The sequence below is a fragment of the Saccopteryx leptura genome, chromosome 3 (genome assembly GCF_036850995.1).
Source record: "Saccopteryx leptura isolate mSacLep1 chromosome 3, mSacLep1_pri_phased_curated, whole genome shotgun sequence".
Classification (NCBI taxonomy): domain Eukaryota; kingdom Metazoa; phylum Chordata; class Mammalia; order Chiroptera; family Emballonuridae; genus Saccopteryx; species Saccopteryx leptura.
Genome location: NC_089505.1, coordinates 273,833,576 through 273,853,742, shown reverse-complemented (window position 1 = coordinate 273,853,742; position 20,167 = coordinate 273,833,576). Strand labels below are relative to the sequence as shown.

Below are 20,167 nucleotides of genomic sequence, written 5' to 3'. Positions count from 1 at the left end.
TCAGGGGTTTTCAGCCTTTTACCATCCTTAGTCCCCACCCACTGTAATTTATACGATAGTCACATTCTTAGTAGTATTGTGACCATAACCAGATTTTAAGGCTGGTAAGTGTGAGCTAGAATTTTTTGATCTTCATTTTTTTTTTCTGGATCTTTAAAAACTAGTAGTGTTAGAGGAGAAAGCAAGCCATGTTCCAGGGGAGATTCTGATTCTCTTCTCCCTAACCTGGTTGACCCCTATCCTACTGTTAGAAATCTTAGACCATCTTCAGAAATGGTTTATTTTGTCAGTAACTTCAATGGATTCATTTCAGTATATTATCTTTTAGAGAAAGAGACTAACAATTGTTAAGACTAGTAATATTTGCATATGCCTTTACGGCTTATTATTGTATCTGCTGGACAATTGTCCTTTCTATATTTGGTAATTTGAAGGTAGAGGTATTAACTTGAAAACAGGTTTTAAGGGATTTCCCTTTTCTACTTATGCTATAACATTTTCAGACCAGTGAGCTTATGTTTGAACTAAACAAACTGCTAATGTTGTTTCAGAAACAAATAAGGATACAAGAAGCTAAAATAATAGAAGAGAAAGCAGCTAAGATCAAAGAATGGGTAACGGTTAAATTAAATGAGGTATTTATTGCTATATTTTGCCTTTTCTGTATCTTTTACTTCTTTTGAATAGGTAAATCATCAGAATATATGATCAGTCTGAGTGAAACAAAATTCTGATCAGTTGGTTGTGCTGTTGTCTTTTGGTAAACGTGAGATAGGTAGCTTTCATTTTAATGTTTAATGTATTTCTAAAATGAAAAATATTGATAGACTCATAGTAATCACTGTAAGTAGTCTCATGCTAATTAGTTTATCTTAGTTCTAATGAGTTAATTTTAAATAATTATAAAACATGTGTATATCATAAAATTAATGTGTTCAGTATCTGAAAAGTATACCTTATTTAACTTATATAGCATACTAAATGCTGAAATAATTTGGTTTAAAATAATTTTACATTGAAAAAGCATGGGGGTAAAAACAGATAAAACTCTTAGTTCTGGAAAAAGTATTGAAGCCATAATTATCTAGATATCTAGAATTATCTAGAAAAATTCATCTGATATTTGCTTGTCATTTCTTTTGTATTTTGCTTATGTATAATTAGGTATTGACATTTCCTAAGTATTATAATTTACTAGTATATTTTAGAAATGTTATTTCTGTAAGAAAGAATACCATATATCCTTTTAGTTGGAACTGGAGAATCAGAATCTTCGTTTGATCAACCAAAACCAAACCGAAGAAATAAGAACAATACAGGCCAAACTACAAGGTATGAGTACTTCGATTAAGATAGTTTAATTGGATTTATTTAGCTATGTAAATTTTACTTTTGAGCATTTGAAATACAACTAGCACAACTAAGGAGCTAAATTTTACATTTTATTTTATTTGAATTGATTTATATTTAAATAACCACATGTGCATATTAGACAACACAAGTAGATAGTAGCAAATAACACAAAGGCAGTAATGCTAATTTCAATGATTAATTTCAGGTATGTTTCCTAAAAAAAAAAAATTTAGACATGGCATTTTCTATTTTTAAAGTATGAATATTTAGAGCAGAATTATTTTTTTTGAGAGAGAGAGGAGTAGGGGGGAGAGAGAGAGAGAGAGAAAGAAGCATTAACTTATTAGTCCACTTAGTTGTCAGTCATTGATTGCTTCCCACATATGCTATATGGGAGCTCAAACCAGCGCACTCAGGATCTAGCCGGTACCCTCAGGATGGGGGACGAACCAGTGACCTCAGCACTCAGGCACTACTTTTTATCTACTGCTCCACCAGTCAGGGTGGAGCAGAATTTGATAAACCCTTTGCATTTTCCAATGCTTAGGATTAGTCTGTCTTTCCTTTCAACTTCAAAGCCTGAGAATGGGTGTCAGAGTTAGAGATAGAGATTTATGATATGCTGTTCTGGTGATGGCCACTCAAGGCCTCTCCTCTTCTGGAGCTGGAGAGGAGGTGAATCAGCAGGTTTGTGAGATTCATGACCTAGGACAGTAATTTTCAAACTTATTTAGCAATGGTATCCTATCTAAAATTTCTGTAGAATCTCAAGAGATAAAGCAGGTAAAAGCAGTATCGGGTCCAGAGTCCTACAGACTTAGCCTCACCCTTGCCTCTCCTCTTACCCTGTGGGACATTTCCATAAGGGCCTGAGGCTTCACAAAATGCATTGGGAAAATGCTGGCAGGGTGGAGAGAACATGGGCTTTGAAGTCCACTCTACTCCTCTACAATTTAATAACTGTTATATCTCCAGACTTTTTTTATCAGTAAAATGGGGATTGGTGATTGAACTAGTGTCTTCCTGGTTTCATGGGTGTTGTTCATTATAGGACACATGAAAGCATTTTGCCTACTGCATGTTAATACTTATTGCTATCATTTTTAAAAATTTTTATTTAGAAAATTAACTTTAACAGGGTGACATTGATAAATAAGAGTACATAGGTTTCAGGTGAATATTTCTATAGCATTTGAACTGATTATGTTGTATACTCATCACCCAAAGTCAAGTCATTTTCTGCCACCTTATATTTGCCCCTTTTTACACCGTTCCTTTCACCCCCTCCTTTTTCCCCCTCCCCCTGGTAACCACTTCACTTTTATCTATGTCTGTGAGTCTCAGTTTTATATCCCACATATGTGTGAAATCATACAGTTCTTAGCTTTTTCTGATTTACTTATTGCACTCAGAATAATGTTTTCAAGGTCCATCCATATTTTTGTAAATGTCATTATGTCATTATTTCTTATGGCTGTGTAGTAGTCCATTGTTTATATGTACCACATCTTTATTCAATCCTCTATTGAGGGACACTTTGGTTGTTTCCATGTTTTGGCCATTGTGAATGGCCAAATGAACATGGGGGGTGCATGTGTCTTTACGTACCAGTGTTTTCGAGTTTTTTGGGTAGAGACCCAGTAGAGGGATTGCTGGGTCATATGGTAATTCTATTCTAATGTTTTGAGGAACCACCATACCTTCTTCCTTAATGGTTGTACTAATTTGCATTACCACCAGCAGTGAAAGAGGGTTCCTTTTTCTCTACAGCCTCCCCAACACTTGTTATTTCCTGCCATTATGATAACAGCCAAACTAACAGGTGTGAAGTGGTAGCTCATTGTAGTTTTGATTTGCATTTCTCAAATAGCTAGGGAAGGTGAACATTTTCTCATATATCTGTTGACCATTTGTATGTCCTCTTGGGAGAAATGTCTGTTCAGGTCCTCTCCCCATTTTTTAATTGGATTGTTTGCTTGTTTGTTGCTGAGCTTTGTGAGTTCTTTATATATTTTGCATATTAACTCCTTATCAAAGCTGTCATTTGCAATTATCATCTCCCATTTAGCTGGTTACCTATTTGTTTTTTTGTTTTTGTTTTTTTCATTTTTCTGAAGCTGGAAACAGGGAGAGACAGTCAGACAGACTCCTGCATGTGCCCGACCGGGATCCACCCGGCACACCCACCAGGGGCGACGCTCTGCCCACCAGGGGGCGATGCTCTGCCCATCCTGGGCGTCGCCATGTTGCGACCAGAGCCACTCTAGCGCCTGAGGCAGAGGCCACAGAGCCATCCCCAGCGCCCGGGCCATCTTTGCTCCAATGGAGCCTTGGCTGCGGGAGGGGAAGAGAGAGACAGAGAGGAAAGCGCGGCGGAGGGGTGGAGAAGCAAATGGGTGCTTCTCCTGTGTGCCCTGGCCAGGAATCGAACCCGGGTCCTCCGCACGCTAGGCCGACGCTCTACCGCTGAGCCAACCGGCCAGGGCTATTTGTTTTGTTTTTAGTTTTTTTGCTGGGCAGAAGCTTTTTAGTTTGATTATAGTCCCATTCATTTATTTTTGCCTTTGGGGTCAAATTCATAAATTGTTCTCCACAGCCAAGATCCATGAGCTTAGTACCTATGTTTTCTTCTATGTACTTTATTGTTTCAGATCTTATATTCAGGTCTTTGATCCATTTTGAATTAACTTTTGTGCTTGAGGACAAACTGAAGTCAAGTTTCATTCTTTTGTATGTGGCTTTCCAATTTTCCCAGCACCATTTATTGAAGAAGCTTTCTTTTCTCCATTGTGTGTTTTTGGCTCATTTGCCGAAGATGATTTGTGCATATATATGTGGTTTTATTTCTGGGCTCTCAATTCTCTTTCATTGGTCTGTATATCTCTTTTTCTGCCAATAGCATGCTGTTTTAATTATCGTATAATTTGAAGTCAGGTAGTGTGATACCTCTAGCTTCATTCTTTTTCCTCAAGAAAAATAGTTTTGGCTATTCGGGGTTTCTTATGGTTCCATACAAATTTGGTAATTTTTTGTTCTATTTCTTTAAAAATGACATTGGGATTCTGATGGGGATTGCATTAAATTTGTATATTGCTTTTGGTAATATGGCCATTTTAACTCTGTTGATTCTTCCAATTCATGAGCATAGATTATTTTTCCATTTCATTGTGTTTTTTTCAATTTCTTTCAATAATATTTTGTAGTTTTTAGTATATAGGTCCTTCACATCCTTTTTTTTTTTTTTTTGTATTTTTCTGAAGCTGGAAACGGGGAGAGACAGTCAGACAGACTCCCGCATACGCCCGACCGGGATCCACCCGGCACGCCCACCAGGGGCGATACTCTGCCCACCAGGGGGTGATGCTCTGCCCCTCCGGGGTGTCGCTCTGTTGCGACCAGAGTCACTCTAGCGCCTGGGGCAGAGGTCAAGGAGCCATCCCCAGCACCCGGGCCATCTTTGCTCCAATGGAGCCTCGGCTGCAGGAAGAGAAGAGAGAGACAGAGAGGAAGGAGAGGGGGAGGGGTAGAGAAGCAGATGGGCGCTTCTCCTGTGTGCCCTGGCCGGGAATCAAACCCGGGACTTCTACACGCCAGGCTGACGCTCTACCACTGAGCCAACCGGCCAGGGCCCCTTCACATCCTTTTTTAAGTTTATTCCTAGGTGTTTTTGTTGTTGTTGTTGCCATTGTAAAAGGAATTGTTTTTTTTAGTTCATCTGAAATTTCGTCATTGGTGTATAGAAAAGCAATAGGCTTTTGTATATTGATTTTGAATCCTGAAACTTTATTATATTGGTTTATTATTTCTAATAGGTTTTTTGTGGAGTCCTTTTCTATATACATGATTATGTCATCTGCAAATATTAATACCTTTTCCTTATTCTTTCCCAATATGGATGCCTTTATTTTTTTTCTCTTGCCTGATTGCTCTGGCTAAAACTTCTAAAACTATGTTGAATAAGAGTGGAGAGAGTAGGCAACCTTGTCTTGTTCCTGATTTTAGAGAAAAAACCTTCATTTTTTTCACCATTTAGTTTGACATTAGCTGATCATTTGTCATATATGGCTTTTATTATGTTGAAGTACTTTCTTTCTATTCTGATTTTATTGAGTGTTTTAAACATAAAGGGATGCTGTATTTTGTCGAATGCCTTTTCTGTATCTATTGATGATTATATGGTTTTTGTTCTTTGTTTTGTTAATGTGGTGTATTGTATTGGTCGATTTCTGTATGTTGAACTATCCTTGTGCTCCCGGAATAAATCACAGTTGATCGTGATGTATTATTTTTTTAATGTGTTGTTGTATTCAATTTGCTAGTATTTTGTTTAGGATTTTTGCTTTTGTATTCATTAGAGATATTGGTCTGTAGTTTTCTTTTTTATGTGTTTTCCTCGTCAGGTTTTGGTATGAAGGTTATGTTGTCCTTATAAAATATGTTGGGGAGTATTACTTCTTCTATTTTTTGGAAGACTTTGAGAAGGATAGGTACCAAATCTTGTTTGAATGTTTGGGATAATCCACTAGTGTAGCCATCTGGTCTTGGACTTTTGTTTTTTGGGAGGGTATTGATAGTTGTTTCTTTTTCCTCCTTCCTCATAGATCTATTTAGGTTTTCCACTTCTTTGTGACTCAGTCTAAGAAGATTGTATAGTTCTAGGGATTTATCCATTTCCTCTAGGTTGTTAAATATGGTGGCATATAATCTTTCATAATATTCTACTATGATCCATTTTATATATATGATATCTGTGGTAATTTTTCCTTTTTCATTGAAATTTTGTTTATATGAGTCTTTCTTCTTTTTCTACAGTGAGTCTAGCCAGTGGTTTGTCAATTTTATTGATCTTTTCAAAGAACTGGCTCCTTGTTGTGTTAATTTTTTCTATAATTTTTTTGTTCTCCATTTCATTTAGTTCTGTTCCAGTTTTTACTGTTTCCTTTTTTCTCTGACTTTGGGTTGCCTTTGTTCTTCTTTGTCTAGTTCCTTAAGATGTGATGTTAGGTTGTTAGCATCTCTCCTGTTTCTTGGTGTAAGCCTGTAAGGTTATAAACTTCCCTCTTACTACTGCTTTTGCTGCATCCCAGAATTTTTGATATGTCTTGTTGCCATTTTCGTTTGTCTGTATATATCTTTTGATCTCTATTTTATTTCTTATTTGACCCAGTCATTTTTTAGAAGTATGTTTTTTAATTTCCACACTTTTGTGGGTTTCTTTACTTCCTTTTTATAACTGAATTCTAATTTCAAAGCCTTATGATCAGAGAAAATATATTTGGTATAAATATTCAATCTTCCTGAATTTGTTGATGTTAGTTTTGTGGCCCAACATATCGTCTATCCTTGAAAATGTTCCATGCACACTGGAGAAGAATGTATAATCTGACATTTTAGGATGAAATGTCCTGTAATTGTCTATTATGTCCATTTGGTCCAGTGTGTTGTTTAAGGCTGATATTTCTTTATTGATTTTCTGTTTGGATGATCTATCTAAAGCCATCAATGGTGTGTTGAAATCTCCAAGTATGATTTTGTTTTTGTCTGCTTCTATTTTTAGATCAGTTAGTAGATGTCTTATATATTTTGGTGCTCCCTGGTTCAGAGCATATATTTTAAGAAGTGTTATGTATTCTTGATACAATGTCCTCTTCATCATTATGAAATGTCCGTCTTTGTCTCTGGTTACCTTTGTTGTCTTGAAGTCATTATTGTCACAGATGGGTATGGCTATACCTGCTTTCCTTTGGATATTATTTGCTTGGAGAATGGTTTTCCAACCTTTCACTATAATCTGCTTTTGTCCTTGCAGCTTAAATGTATCTCTTGAAGGCAGCATATGGTTGGATTTTGCTTTTTGATCCAATATACTACTCTGTTCTTCTTTATTGGTGAGTTCAGTTCATTCACATTTAGGGTAATTGACATTTGAGAATTTCCTATAGCCATTTTATGTTTTGTTTTCTGGTAGCTCTGTGTCTTGTTTGGTTCTTCTCTTTTCTGTTTCTGTCAGCTGTTTTTGTTTGGTGGTATTCCATACTTCTTTCCTCTGTTTCTTTTTTTTAAGCTGTGTATTTCAGTGGTGACTTTTTCATGGGTGGTTACCATTAGGTTATTAAGAGAAAAATGTTCATATGTACAAGAGTCTTTTGTCTTATGAGTGCTTCTGCACTCCATCCTCCTTTGCTACTGCAGATATTTATCCTCCTTTTATGTTATTGTTGTCACATTTTATCCTTGTTTTTATTGTGACCTAGTTAGAGCTTTTTTACTTGTAGTTTTGTTTTGTTCTTTGTGTCTGGTTGAATAACCCCCTTGAGTATTTCCTGCAGTCAGAGTTTTCTGGTGATAAATTCCCTCAGCTTCTGTATGTCTGTAAAAGTTTTTATTTCTCCTTCATATTTGAAGGATAACTTTGAGGGATATAGTATTCTTGGCTGGTAATTCCTCTCTTTCAGTGCTTTGAATGTTTGGGTCCACTGTCTTCTGGCTTGTACAGTTTCTGCTGAGAAATCTGTGATAACCTAATGGGCTTACCTTTATAGGTTATGTTCTTCTTTTTTCTAGCTACCTTGAGTATTCTGTCTGTGTCATTGATTTTTGACAATTTTATTATGATGTGACTTGGAGTAGATCTGTTTGGGTTGTGGTAACTCAACGTTCTGTTTGCTTCTTGGATTTGAGGCTCTAACTCTTTTCATAAGCTTGGGAAATTCTCATCAATTATTTGTTTGAATAGGCTCTTCATTCCCTTCTCCATCTCTTCTTCTTCTTTATACTCATTATACTTATATTGCTCTTCCTGATAGACTCAGACAATTCTTGTAGAGCTCTCATTTTTTAAAACTTGTGGGTCTCTCTCTTCCTCTTGTAGTATCTAGTTGCCTATCTTCAATGTTACTGATTCTTTCTTCTATCTGGTTTGTTCTATTAGCTAAACTTGCTACCTCAGTCTTCAATTAAGGTATTGAGTTCTTCATCACTGTTTTTAAAGTTTCAGTCTTCTTGGTGAGGTATTTGTTTTGTTCTTTAATTTGTTTTCTGAACTCATTAAGTTGCCTATTGGTATCTTCTCATATCTCACTGAGTTTTTTCAGAACTTCAACTTTGAATGCTCTATCATTTAACTCCAAGGTTTCCATGTGATTGAGATGTTTTCCTGGAGATTTTTTATTTTCTTTCTGAACTATGTCTGTCTTGTGTAGCCATGGTATTCAATTTCTTCTTCCTTGATGACATTTGAGAGTGGTATTCTTAGAGCCTTAACAACAACAAAAAATACTAAAATGAAAAATTAAAATTAAAAAATACAATTAAAAATATAAAAATTAAAAAAATTATTACAAGAAGAAAAACCACAGAAAAAAGATTGAAAGAAAACAAAAAAATTAAAAACAAAATACAAAAATATAAGAATAAAAAATATATTGTTTAAATTAAAGAGAATAAATTTAAAAGAGAAAAAAGAATAAGAAACAAAGGAAAAGTAAATTTTGGTTTTGAGAGGTTTCTTCCAGTAGATGTCGCTGTATTACAACTTTTAGCTCTGTAAAATTCCTGGATGTCCCCTACTGAGATGTTGCTGTCACAGTGATGTAGGTAGGGTCATAGACATATTGATGGATGGGGCATGTTGTGAGGGCTTTATGGCTTCGCTTTCCATCTGTAGCAATGGTGATCTCAGGCTACCAGGTGCTCCTCCCTACATCTCAACAGACCTGGGAACTGGTCATGGAACACCTCTGTTCTCCAGGGGAGAGAGTGGCTTTGGAGAGCTAGTTGCGGTGTTTGTCTCTGCCACTCTTGGTACCGAGGAACCTAGGAGGCTGGAACCTGGGAGGCTGGGGGGCCACACTTTAGCTTTCTCTGTCTCTGCTGAGTGTGGGCTGCAGGCAGACCACAGGAACACTGGCCATGATCCCGCACTCTGGCCATTTTGGTTTATGTCCCCCTCTGCCCCTCTATTGCACCACTCCTCCCAGCAGAAGGAGACCCAGTCACTCTGAGTTTCCCTTTTCATATCCCTCAGACAAAATCCACACAGCCCAAGCTTCCCTCTTACCTGTAGTCCAGTAGAGAAAAAAAAACAAAAAACCAGTCACACTAGGTTTGTCTCCTCCTCAGAGCCTACAGTGAGTACATTTTATCTTCTGCCCTCCTTTCCACCCTATCCCACCTTTAGTCTATTTTGTGTGTGGATCTTTCAGGTGCAACTTTGAACGCAGTGGGGTTTCTTTGCTGTGTTATAGTTGTTCAAGTTGTTAAAATTTCAAGGGGAGGGATCAGGAGTGTCTCTCATACTGCCATTGCTCTGACATCATCTCCTATTGCTATTATTTTGTAAAAGGAAAAATGCCTCTTTTTTTTCTCTTCTCAATACTTCTGACACCAGATATGGGTGAGTTTTGCCCACACCAAGCAATTCTTTAATTCTCAGAGGACATCAATTAGGTGTCCTACAAATTCAACTCAATTCTGACAGTTCTACTTGGAGTTAGCATCAGATACCAAAGGAAAATATTCCCTCCCTCCACTTCAGACACAATCCCAAGTATAGATTATATGTCACTCCTGTTTCTGCCCAACTGGCTATAAATTGGAGGTTTATGACCCCCTCCTCAGATTTGATCATTTGTAGTTTACTTATTAGAGTGCCTGTTTATTACAAAAGCTATTACTCAGAACCAGCTCAATGGAAGAGGGTTATAGGCCAAGCTGTGAGAGGAGAGGCATAGAACTTCCATGCACCCTCCCAGAATCTCCATGTGTTCAACAACCTGGAAATTCTCTGAACCTCATTCTTTTCGGTTTCTGTGAAGGTTTTACTATGTAGACCTGATTGGTTGATTAAATCATTAGCCACTGGTGATTACTTCAACTGCTTGCCTTCTGCCTTTCCCTGAGGTCAGAGGTAGGGGGTGAATAAGGGAGGCTGTAATTTCCAGCCCTGTAATCACTTGGTTGTTTACCCTGGCAACCAGTCCTCATCCTGAGGCTATCTTGGGGCTTTCCAAAAATCTTCTCATTTACATAAGCTCAGATTTGATTGAAAGGGTTTGTTATGGAAACAAAAGATACCTTTATCACTCTTACTTAGGAAATTCCAAGGGTTTTAGAGGCTGTGTGCCAGGAACCATGGATGAAGACCAAAATATATATTTCTTATATCACAAATTTCCTCCATCTCTATGATGAAAAACAGGTGTTCTCATAGTTGATCTGGAATTTCATATTTAGGATAAAGTTTCAGGTCTTTGTGACAGTTACCCTAATTGAAATAGATTGGATGTACTAAACTCACTCTCACAAGGCTATTTTCCCTGATATTGTTAGTTTGCAATTCTAGTCTTCATCTACAGTCTTATTTATAAACTAAAATAAGGTACATTGATCTTTGGAACTGTTGGGCAGATAGAATGTATTATGCTCACTTTGTTAAAGAGGCCATTGCCCGGGTGGTATTGGTGTGTGTTGGGGTGGGCTGAGGGCAGGCAGGGTCGTTGTAGCCTAGGGTTTAGTTTTAAGTCTGGAACCTGCAAGGGCCGGGCTGCTGTGATAGTGGCTCTGGCCCTGGCTCCTGGCTTTACATTTGGCGTAGTCTGTGGCAGGATTCGATACAGATCGGCAAGGAGCCTTTGAGTGGTGGAGTAGAGGACTGGCTAGTGTTAGGGTTCCCCATGGCTGTCCTTTTGGGGATTGTAGGCTGGCTGACTTTTACAGCCATGCGTGAGGAAACCGAGAGTTCTGTGGAGGAGGCCGACCAGGTGTTCGAGATTCGCCTGGAAATGGAGCAAACGCTGGAGGATTCAGAGGTTCGTGAGTTGCAGCTTGCCCTGGATGTTGCGGAGAGCCAGCAGCGGCAGGAGGCCGGGGCTGAGGCTGAGGCTGAAGCTGGGGCCGGGGCCGAGGCTGAGGCTGAAGCCGGGGCCGGGGCCGAGGCTGAGGCTGAAGCCAAGTCCAGAGCTGCAAGGTCTGCGGAGCAGAAGGCGGCAGTGGACGGAGGCTCGAGCCCAGCAGCCGGAGCTGGTGTTTTCAGTTCCTCTTTGGAGGATGAGGAGAATCGGACTGGAGTTGCAATCCGCAGTCTCCGGAAGGTGGAAGCCCAGCTGGAAGGAGCACCTACTACGGCCCTGGTAGGTCTGCGATTTTGGGACATAGGGCTGGACATGCTTTCCGGAGCAAAGATGGAAATGCTGACTGCCATTGCCACGTGCCCCTCTTTGGGACAGTGTGAAACCTGCCAGGACGGCAGGAATGAGGGGGGTGGCTGATGACCCACGTGCGTGGACTGATTTCCTGGACTATGACCGGAGTGGGCATTGGCTCCTTTGTTGGATGGACTTACGGATTACGGATTTTGGACAATGTGAAATACCCCGATGGGGGTGGGGGGTGGCTTTGCTGGAAGCACTCCCCTGCCCCGGGAAGCTTTTCCCATGGCTAGAAAGAAAGCGAGGACATTTTGCGCTTTGGGCAAAGTGCTCAGAGACTGGTGAAGTGTACCTTTGTAATTGTTGAAACTGTATTATTTTTGCTGTTTTAATTTGTGTAATGTTCTAATGTAATGCTCTAATTTCCTTGCACAGGGATGCTGGTGGTATAGATTGTGGGTAGTAAAGTGAGCATAGGGGTGGATTGTTGGGCAGATAGAATGTATTATGCTCACTTTGTTAAAGAGGCCGTTGCCCAGGTGGTATTGGTGTGTGTTGGGGTGGGCTGAGGGCAGGCAGAGTCCTTGTAGCCTGGGGCTTGGTTTTGGGATTAAGCCTTTCCTACCCTTTTTGGTGTAAGGTGGTGCAATCCCATCATGCCTCGGAGAAGTGACTTTGTATTAGAAACTTCCCTATTATGTATATTGGATTAAGGGTTTGGATTTCTGCACTATAAAATGGGGATGGAACGAGAGTTTGTTTCTTGGTTCCTGAGGTTAGCATGAGAGAGCGGAGAGAGTAGAGCCAGCAGCTAAAGGAGGCCACGTGGAGGAGGCCAGGAGAAGCAGCCAAGATGGCGGAGTGCTGAGTGAGATGCCAGTTTGTGTAGAGTTTGTATCTGGGATAAGGAAGGAAATGGGGAACTGAGGAGAAGAAGGCTGGTGAGCTAGAAAGCTTTGATTCTAGGAAACTCGGATAAGTCAGTGGCTTTGTGAGCACTGAGTATGACTGGGTTTTGGAGCCCAGTGTATGTTTTTACTTGCCCACCGGGTGCAAGCTAGATTAAAGACTATGGCCCACCAGTTTTTGGCTCCATGGTTTCTTTACCGACTGTCCGAATCCAATGCGAACCTGCATGGGCCAGGCTGCTGTGATAGTGGCCCTGGCCCTGGCTGCTGGCTTTACAGGAACCCAGGCTTGGACTGGAGAAGACAGATGTGATCTGTGTAGCTATCATATAGTATAGTTGACTATTGAACAATCTGCAGGTTAGGGGGGTTAATCCCTGTGCAGTTGAAAATCCCCCAAAACTTAAGTTGTCCCTCAGTATCTGTGGGGGATTGGTTCTAGGATTCTCTGCAGATACCAAAATACAGGGATGCTCAAGTTCCCTACATAAAATGGTATATACATCAATGCATATAGTCAGCCATCCACATCCAAGGACTCCTGACCATGAATGGAAAATAGTACAGTTATTTATTGAAAAAAAAATCTGTGTGTAAGTGAATTGGTGCAGTTAAACACATGTTGTTCAAGGGTCATCTGTACCTTAAACATATATATGCATGTATACGATTATTAAACTATTATGAATTAGTTCTATGTGAGATAATCACCATGAAAGTATATGTTGGACGGATAAAATGTATTATGCTCACTTTGTTAAAGATGCCGTCGCCCAGGTGATATTAATGTGTGTTGGGGGCAGGCAGGATCATTGTAGCCTGGGGCTTGGTTTTGGGATTAAGCCTCTCCCACCCGTTTTGATGTGGGGCAGTACAATCCAATCATGCCTCAGAGAAGTGACTTTGTATTAGAGACTTCCCTATTTTGTATATTGGATTAAGGGTTTGGATTTCTACACTATAAAATGGGGACAGAGCGGGAGCTTATGCTCTTGGTTCCTGAGATTATCATTAGAGGAGAGAGCAGAGCAGAGAGCAGAAGGAGGCCACGTGGAGTAGGCCAGGAGAAGCAGCCAAGATGGCGGAGTGCTGAGTGAGATGCCAGTTTGTATAGAGTTTGTATCTGGGATAAGGAAGGAGATGGGGAACTGAGGAGAATAAGGCTGGTGAGCTAGAAACCTTTGATTCTAGGAAACTCGGATAAGTCAGTAGCTTTGTGAGCACTGAATGTGAGTGGGTTTTGGAGCCCAGTGTATGTTTTTACTTGCCCGCCGGGTGCAAGCTAGAATTGAAGATGACAGCCCATCAGTTTGTGGCTCCGTTGTTTCTTTACTGACTGTCCGAATCCAATGTGAAATACCTGCATGGGCCGGGCAGCTGTGATGGTGGCCCTGGCCGTGGCTCCTGGCTCTACAGTATAAAAGATACATCTGAGGGTATACACTATATAAAGATATTTTCCTTTAATTGTACACAATTTTCAGTTGCTATTTAACTTAACCTTTGGTGCTCTCCCAAAGTTAAGAATTTAATTTTCTTGAAAAGTTTTATTACTCTCACTGAATCTCCATTCTTTTGATCTTACAAGCAGCAGTGTTACATATCCTAAAAGATGAATTAAATCCATAATTAGGTGCTTTCATAATCACTCTACTAGCTATTTAAATTCTCTACGCAGAAGCTGCCCCTTCCCTTTCTTTCCTCTACAGAAGAGATTAAGGCTCTCCATATTATGGTCATCATAGACCAAGCCCCTCCTTCTGTTTTCTCATGAAAAACATACTAACAACTACAATAAGCAAAAGTTATCACAGTAATGTGATATTTGCCCCAGTGATGGTCTAAATATCCTTTGTTTTTCTTGACACCCAAGATTATGGTCCCTTTTTCCTTGCCATTAGTAGCATTACTGCATAATTAGCAAAATTAAACAAGTAGGACTACATCATATTAAAACTTCTGTACCGTAAAGAAAACTATCAATAAAATGAAAAGGTAACTCGCTAAGTGGGAAAAAATACTTGCAAATTATGTATCCAAAATATATATATAAAAAAACTCTTACTACTCAATAGAATAGCAATAAAAAACAATCTGATTAAAAATGAGCAGAGAATCTGAATAGACATTTTTCCAAAGAAGATATATACAGATGGCCAACAGACACATGAAAAGATGCTTAACATCACTAATCATCAGGGAAATGCAAAACGGCAATGAGATATCACCTTACACATGCCAGAATGACTATTATCATTGGAGTTAAAGACTAGAAATAACAAATGTTAGCAAGAAGGTGGAGGAAAGGGAATCCTTATACACTGTTAGTAATGTGAATTGGCTCAGCCACTCTAGAAAAGAATATGCAGGTTTTTCAAAAAGTTAAAAGTAGAAATACAATATGGTTTAGCAATTCTACTTTTGGGTATTTATCCACAAAAAATGAAAACACTAATTCAAAAAGATATATGCACCTCCATATTCATTGCACATTATTTATGGTAACCGAGATAGGAAAACAATTTAAGTGTCTATTGATGGGTGAATGGATAAAGAAGCTACGGTTATATGTGTGGAATATTACTCAGCCATAAAAAAGAATGAAATCAGCCTGACCTGTGGTGGCGCAGTGGATCAAGCATCGACCTGAAATGCTGAGGTTGCTGGTTCAAAACCCTGGGCTTGCCTGGTCAAGGCACATACAGGAGTTGATGCTTCCTGCTCCTCCCCCCTTCTCTGTCTGTCTGTCTCTCTCTCTGTCTCTCTTCTCTAAAATGAATAAATAAATAAAAATAATTTAAAAAAAAAGAATGAAATCTTGGCATTTGCAACAACATGGGTGGACTGCAGCGGCATTATGCTAAGTGAAATAAGTCAGAAAAAAAAAGACAAATAACTTGTGGTCTTTAATATATGGAATCTAAAACTAAATAAATAAAATTTAAAAATTAAGCTCATAGACACAGAGAACAGATTAGTGGTTGCCAGAGGCATGGGATAGGAAAATGAGAGAAATGGTTGAAAAAATTTTTTAATTAATTGAACAATAAAAGGGGAAAAAAAGATGACCTTTAGGATTTTCAGGCTTCATTTTTCTGGTATAAGGAGTGATTTGTCCAAGTTTTAATGTTTTGATTCTGTTTAACAAACTGTTATGAAAAATTCAAATCTTTATTTTGATGGATGATCTTGCAGAAGTTCAAGGGAAGAAGTCATCCAGTGTTTCCACACCAAAGCTTTTGGAAGGCCAGCGCCTAAGCAGTTTGACCTTTGGGTGCTTTTTATCCCGAGCAAGGAGTCCTCCTCAAGTAGTAAAATCTGAGGAGATGAACAAGATATCATCTAAAGAACCCGAGTTCACTGAAGGAAAAGATGCAGAAGGTATTTATGGACTAGCTGAATTTGCTTTAACATTTTTTTTAAAAGGGAAAAATCATTTATTAAGATTAATCCTCAAATAGCTTAATTTTCTTTTTTTTTTTTTTTTCATCCCTCAAAAGGGTAAATATTCAAAATCTATCTGGATGATTCATCCTAGTTTCCATTTATTTTTTTTTCTTGACAACTTGATGTCTTAAGAGAATATTTTTAGAGAGCAGTATGGCATTTAACTTTGTGTATCTAGTTATCTTTGTTTTTTCTGAGAGTCTTTGCCAATGATGCAGTGAGGAAACTGATTTTCCCCTCTTGCTACTTCTCCCTGCAGTAGGAAGTGATGATATTTCAAGTTAAAAAGTTTATATTTGTACTTACATGGCACTTGCTTCAGTGTAGAGTTTCAGATCAGAACTGTCAATGTTCTATTTGTGATTTATTTAAAATATTTTTAAATTACCTAATATTAAATAGGACACTGCAAACTTATAAAGAAAAAGAACACCAGGGGAGAATTTTGGCTTTCTCTTTATTGCTTCAAAGGGGAAAATATTTGCTTAAATGTTAAAACCCTGGGCCTGTCCTATTTTTTTAGTCTCAAAACCCCTGCAAATCTTGCCTTTTTGTGCGGTTGCTGGCTTCGCCACTACTGTGACTTTTCCCCAGGTATTTCAGGGAGACTTGGATTTGCATCTTCTCTGTTTTCAGTTCCTGCTTCCATCCCCCAAAGGAGAAAAATTATAGCCCTAGAAGTCCATGCTTGATTATGGAATTCTGAAAACTATTTAATGGTTTTACAATAAGAAGGCTCTTTTGCCACTCACTTTTATGCCATTACTTGCATTTATTTGTTTTGTCTTTTTGAGAAGTCATTTTAGTTTCCTTCCCACTTTCTAACAGTCCAGTATAGCTCAGTATAGCTGAGGTTGCCTATACTGAATCTTTTGTTCATTTGCAAATTGCCTGATACTGAATTATCGAGTTTATTTATTCAGCCTTTATTTCTTTAGTTATGAAGGTCATATCTGTGTTTTTATGTTTTTAAAGTTTCTTTTGCAGTTTTCAATCTAAATTTTGAGCTCACTGTTTCTGAAGCCAATAGTTTATTCTGTTAATTATGTTATAAACAAAATAAGCCGTATTTAAAGACGTTTTTAGAAGAGTGTTAGTCTTATTATAAAAACACATTTTTTAGCTATGATTAAACAAAAAGTAGAGGGAGGAGAGCCTTTCGCTGTTTATGTTTTCTTCGTGGTTTTGCATATTTCATGTATTGGAGTTTGGGAACAAATTTTTTTATTTAAATTATATTTATTATGTTTAAATTTACTTATGATAATTTTGAAATATAATTGAAAGAGAGCTGTTATTTTCTTTGCTTCTAAAATAGATTTAATGATACTCCCATTTTTTTAGGGGCCACTTTCTTTGATAGTTAGTGTTGCCCTAGTTCACATTTTGTTTCTTTTATTATCTCTTAAACTATTGTCAATCCTGTCACCCATATGTTTATTTGTAAAAAGTAGTTTAATGTTTATACTATGCTATTGAAGTTTTAGGGCTCCATGTTTTATATAAAACTTATCATTTCTAAACTTGGGTGAAAGAAAAGGATCATGTAAATTAATTTTATTCTTATGAAAACTCCAGTTTTTACAATGGAGTTACTTAAAGCTAAATGTATACAGAAGGATCATATTATTAAAGGCAATGTGCCAATACAATATATGCTTTTCTAGAAATGGAAATTCCAGAAAAGTCTGTCGATAACCAAATTCAAGAAAACAACCGAGGTCAGAGAACATCGCATCAAACCCCTTGTGTGCCGGAACAGAATCGGAAAATGAGAACAAGCTTTGGTACAGACGGCGGTGTATCCCAGAACTCTGGGGCTCCGGTGAGTGACTGGAGTTCCGACGAGGAAGACGGGAGCAAAGGAAGATCCAAGTCCAGGTACACATCCACCCTGTCCAGTCACACCTCGGAGGAAGGGGTCCAGTGTAGCAGGATGGGCAGTGAGACGTATTTGACAGCGTCTGACGACAGCAGTTCGATATTTGAAGAAGAGACTTTTGGCATAAAGATACCAGAACACAAGAAGCTATATTCTTGGCAACAGGAAGCACAATGGAAAGCTCAAAACAGTCTTCTTGGAAAGGGAAATTCTGAAACAAGTAAAAAGCACGACAGTTCCTCAGATGAACTAAATAAAAAATTTCAGTCTCAGAGACTGGATTATTCATCTTCATCAAGTGAGGCCAACACCCCAAGTCCTATTTTGACCCCAGCTTTGACTCCAAAGCATCCTAACCTTCTTCCTGGAAAAGGATCACAATTAGCGCCTTCATCAAACCTGCCAGCCCCAACGTTAAGGATTCCTAATGTTTTCAGTATAAGTGTAGCACTGGCTAAAAGGCACTTAAGCCAGCCACAGTTAAGTTCCGATAGGATGTTTGGTACAAACAGAAATGCTATAAGCATGATACGACCACTGAGACCTCAGGAAACAGACCTGGATCTTGTTGATGGTGACAGTACAGAAATTTTAGAGAATATGGACACCAGCTGTGATGATGGACTGTTTTCTTATGACTCCCTGGAATCCCCATGTTCAGATGACCAGGAGATGGGTGACTCAGCAAAGAAGGCGGCGTGCAGCAAACCTCCAACTCCCCCCCTGCACCGTTTTCCCTCCTGGGTAAATTATATTGCTGTGTGTGACACATGCACACGACTGTTTTCTTAACACTTATTTTCAGGTTTTACGTTCTTTCCCTGTTTCTTTTCAAGTCCAGCTTTGGTCTGACAATTCCCAGTTTTCAGGATGTAATTTCCCCTTCGCTTTCTCACTGAGTTCTGAATCATTTGAGAAGTAAAGCAAGGATAAGACAGATGGGAGGTCAAAATATTGCCTTTTACTGATAAAACTGATTTTAGAGACTTGGTAGGCAAATGAGCTTTTCCAGTACTGGACTTTGGAGTTAGCTCATTTATTCACCAGTTGGTGTTGGGCCACCACAGGCTTCTGCCAGTGAGACCTAGACCCTCTAGCAAGAACAAATGGTTGTTTCTTGCATGTAGCTACTTCTCAAGAGAAAGGAGAAAGAAAGGTGCTTGGCTCTGCATGTCCAGTTTCTTCTTCTAAGCTTACCAATCACATTAAGCCACTCCTCTTCCTTGGAGAGAGATCAGGGTGTTCAATTACTGGAGCTCCCTCCACAGGGGTGGGAAGAAAGGTTTCTTTTTAACTGTGTAATACTCATGGGCGACTTCTCAACAGGATGCTTCACTCTTATTGGTCATCATTTTTGAACTTAATTATTTACTTGATTGGCTTTAAGAGAAATTTGATTTTACTCTTCATGAGCTTATAAATCCATTAATTTAACCAAAAGTGTCTTCCTGTACACCCAAAATAGATTGAAATTTCTTCCATTGAAACATTGACCATCAATACAACAATTAACCCATCAATTATATGATTCTTCTTAGGAATTACTAGAGGAAAAATAAATTCTTTCTATATTTGAAACAAAGTGAAATGATCTGTAGATTTAAGTTTTCCTTTTCATATTGACATAATTTAACCCTTGGCCTTGAGAGAAACATCTTGACTGTAGGAATTTTTGTTTTTTGGAGTCATGTTCTGATACTATTATTTTTTATGTTGTGAGCAAAGCAATTTTAAGCAAATTAAGAAGACCCTGTTTTCCTAGTATAAAGGCAGACCTTGAGCTGTATCTGCTTTTATTTACTTTCAGAAGACCCTTTCATTGCAGTGTCCTTATGAAACTGTCTGCAGTTCATTACCAAATTCTGGACAGTGGTGGGGTGGGGTGCAGGGGATGGAGGTTATTGGCATGTGAATCTCTGGAATTCCAATTATGTTACCCTTTAGGCAGAGAGGAGTTGAAATTTTGCATCTTTTTATTATGTTGAGATTTCCAGAGATTTAAGTTAGGCTTTCAAGTTCATTTTCGTTGGCAAACCATTTTTTTTTTCTTTTTTTTGACTCTCATTTTTCCTTGTCTTCTGAAACTGTTTAGTCCTGAAAAAGTACTATTGTTTTTCAAAAACCTTTTTAGCAGACTGGCAAAATTTGAGGCTTTATTTCTGTTTACTGGTGTTTTCAGGTTACAGGAAAAAGAGATGTATTCTAAGTACCTCAATTTATGAGAATTTATTTTAAGGGGTTTTGACTGCTTATTTTAAGGATCTTTAAGAGTTTATTTTAAGGATCTTTGAGGGGTTTATTTAAGACATAGCCCATCCTTATTGAACTTGAATATCATTCAAAATACAGTAGTCACTCTAGTGGGACAGCATGTGATGATTCCATAGCACCTTTGATAGTCAGCTCCTTGGACACAGGTGACACCATTG

The 20,167-nt window shown here is 38.5% G+C and overlaps 1 protein-coding gene across 1 annotated transcript in view; it reads left to right on the top strand.

Annotated features, from left to right (window-relative positions):
- PLEKHH2 (pleckstrin homology, MyTH4 and FERM domain containing H2) overlaps positions 1-20,167 on the top strand; it is a 110,092-nt gene that overhangs the window by 27,329 nt on the left and 62,596 nt on the right. Inside the window, exons 5-8 of the mRNA XM_066378388.1 lie at positions 552-635; positions 1,251-1,332; positions 15,605-15,790; positions 17,524-18,482. Coding sequence (XP_066234485.1) covers positions 552-635; positions 1,251-1,332; positions 15,605-15,790; positions 17,524-18,482 — 1,311 coding nt within the window. The remainder of the gene's footprint in view (positions 1-551; positions 636-1,250; positions 1,333-15,604; positions 15,791-17,523; positions 18,483-20,167) is intronic.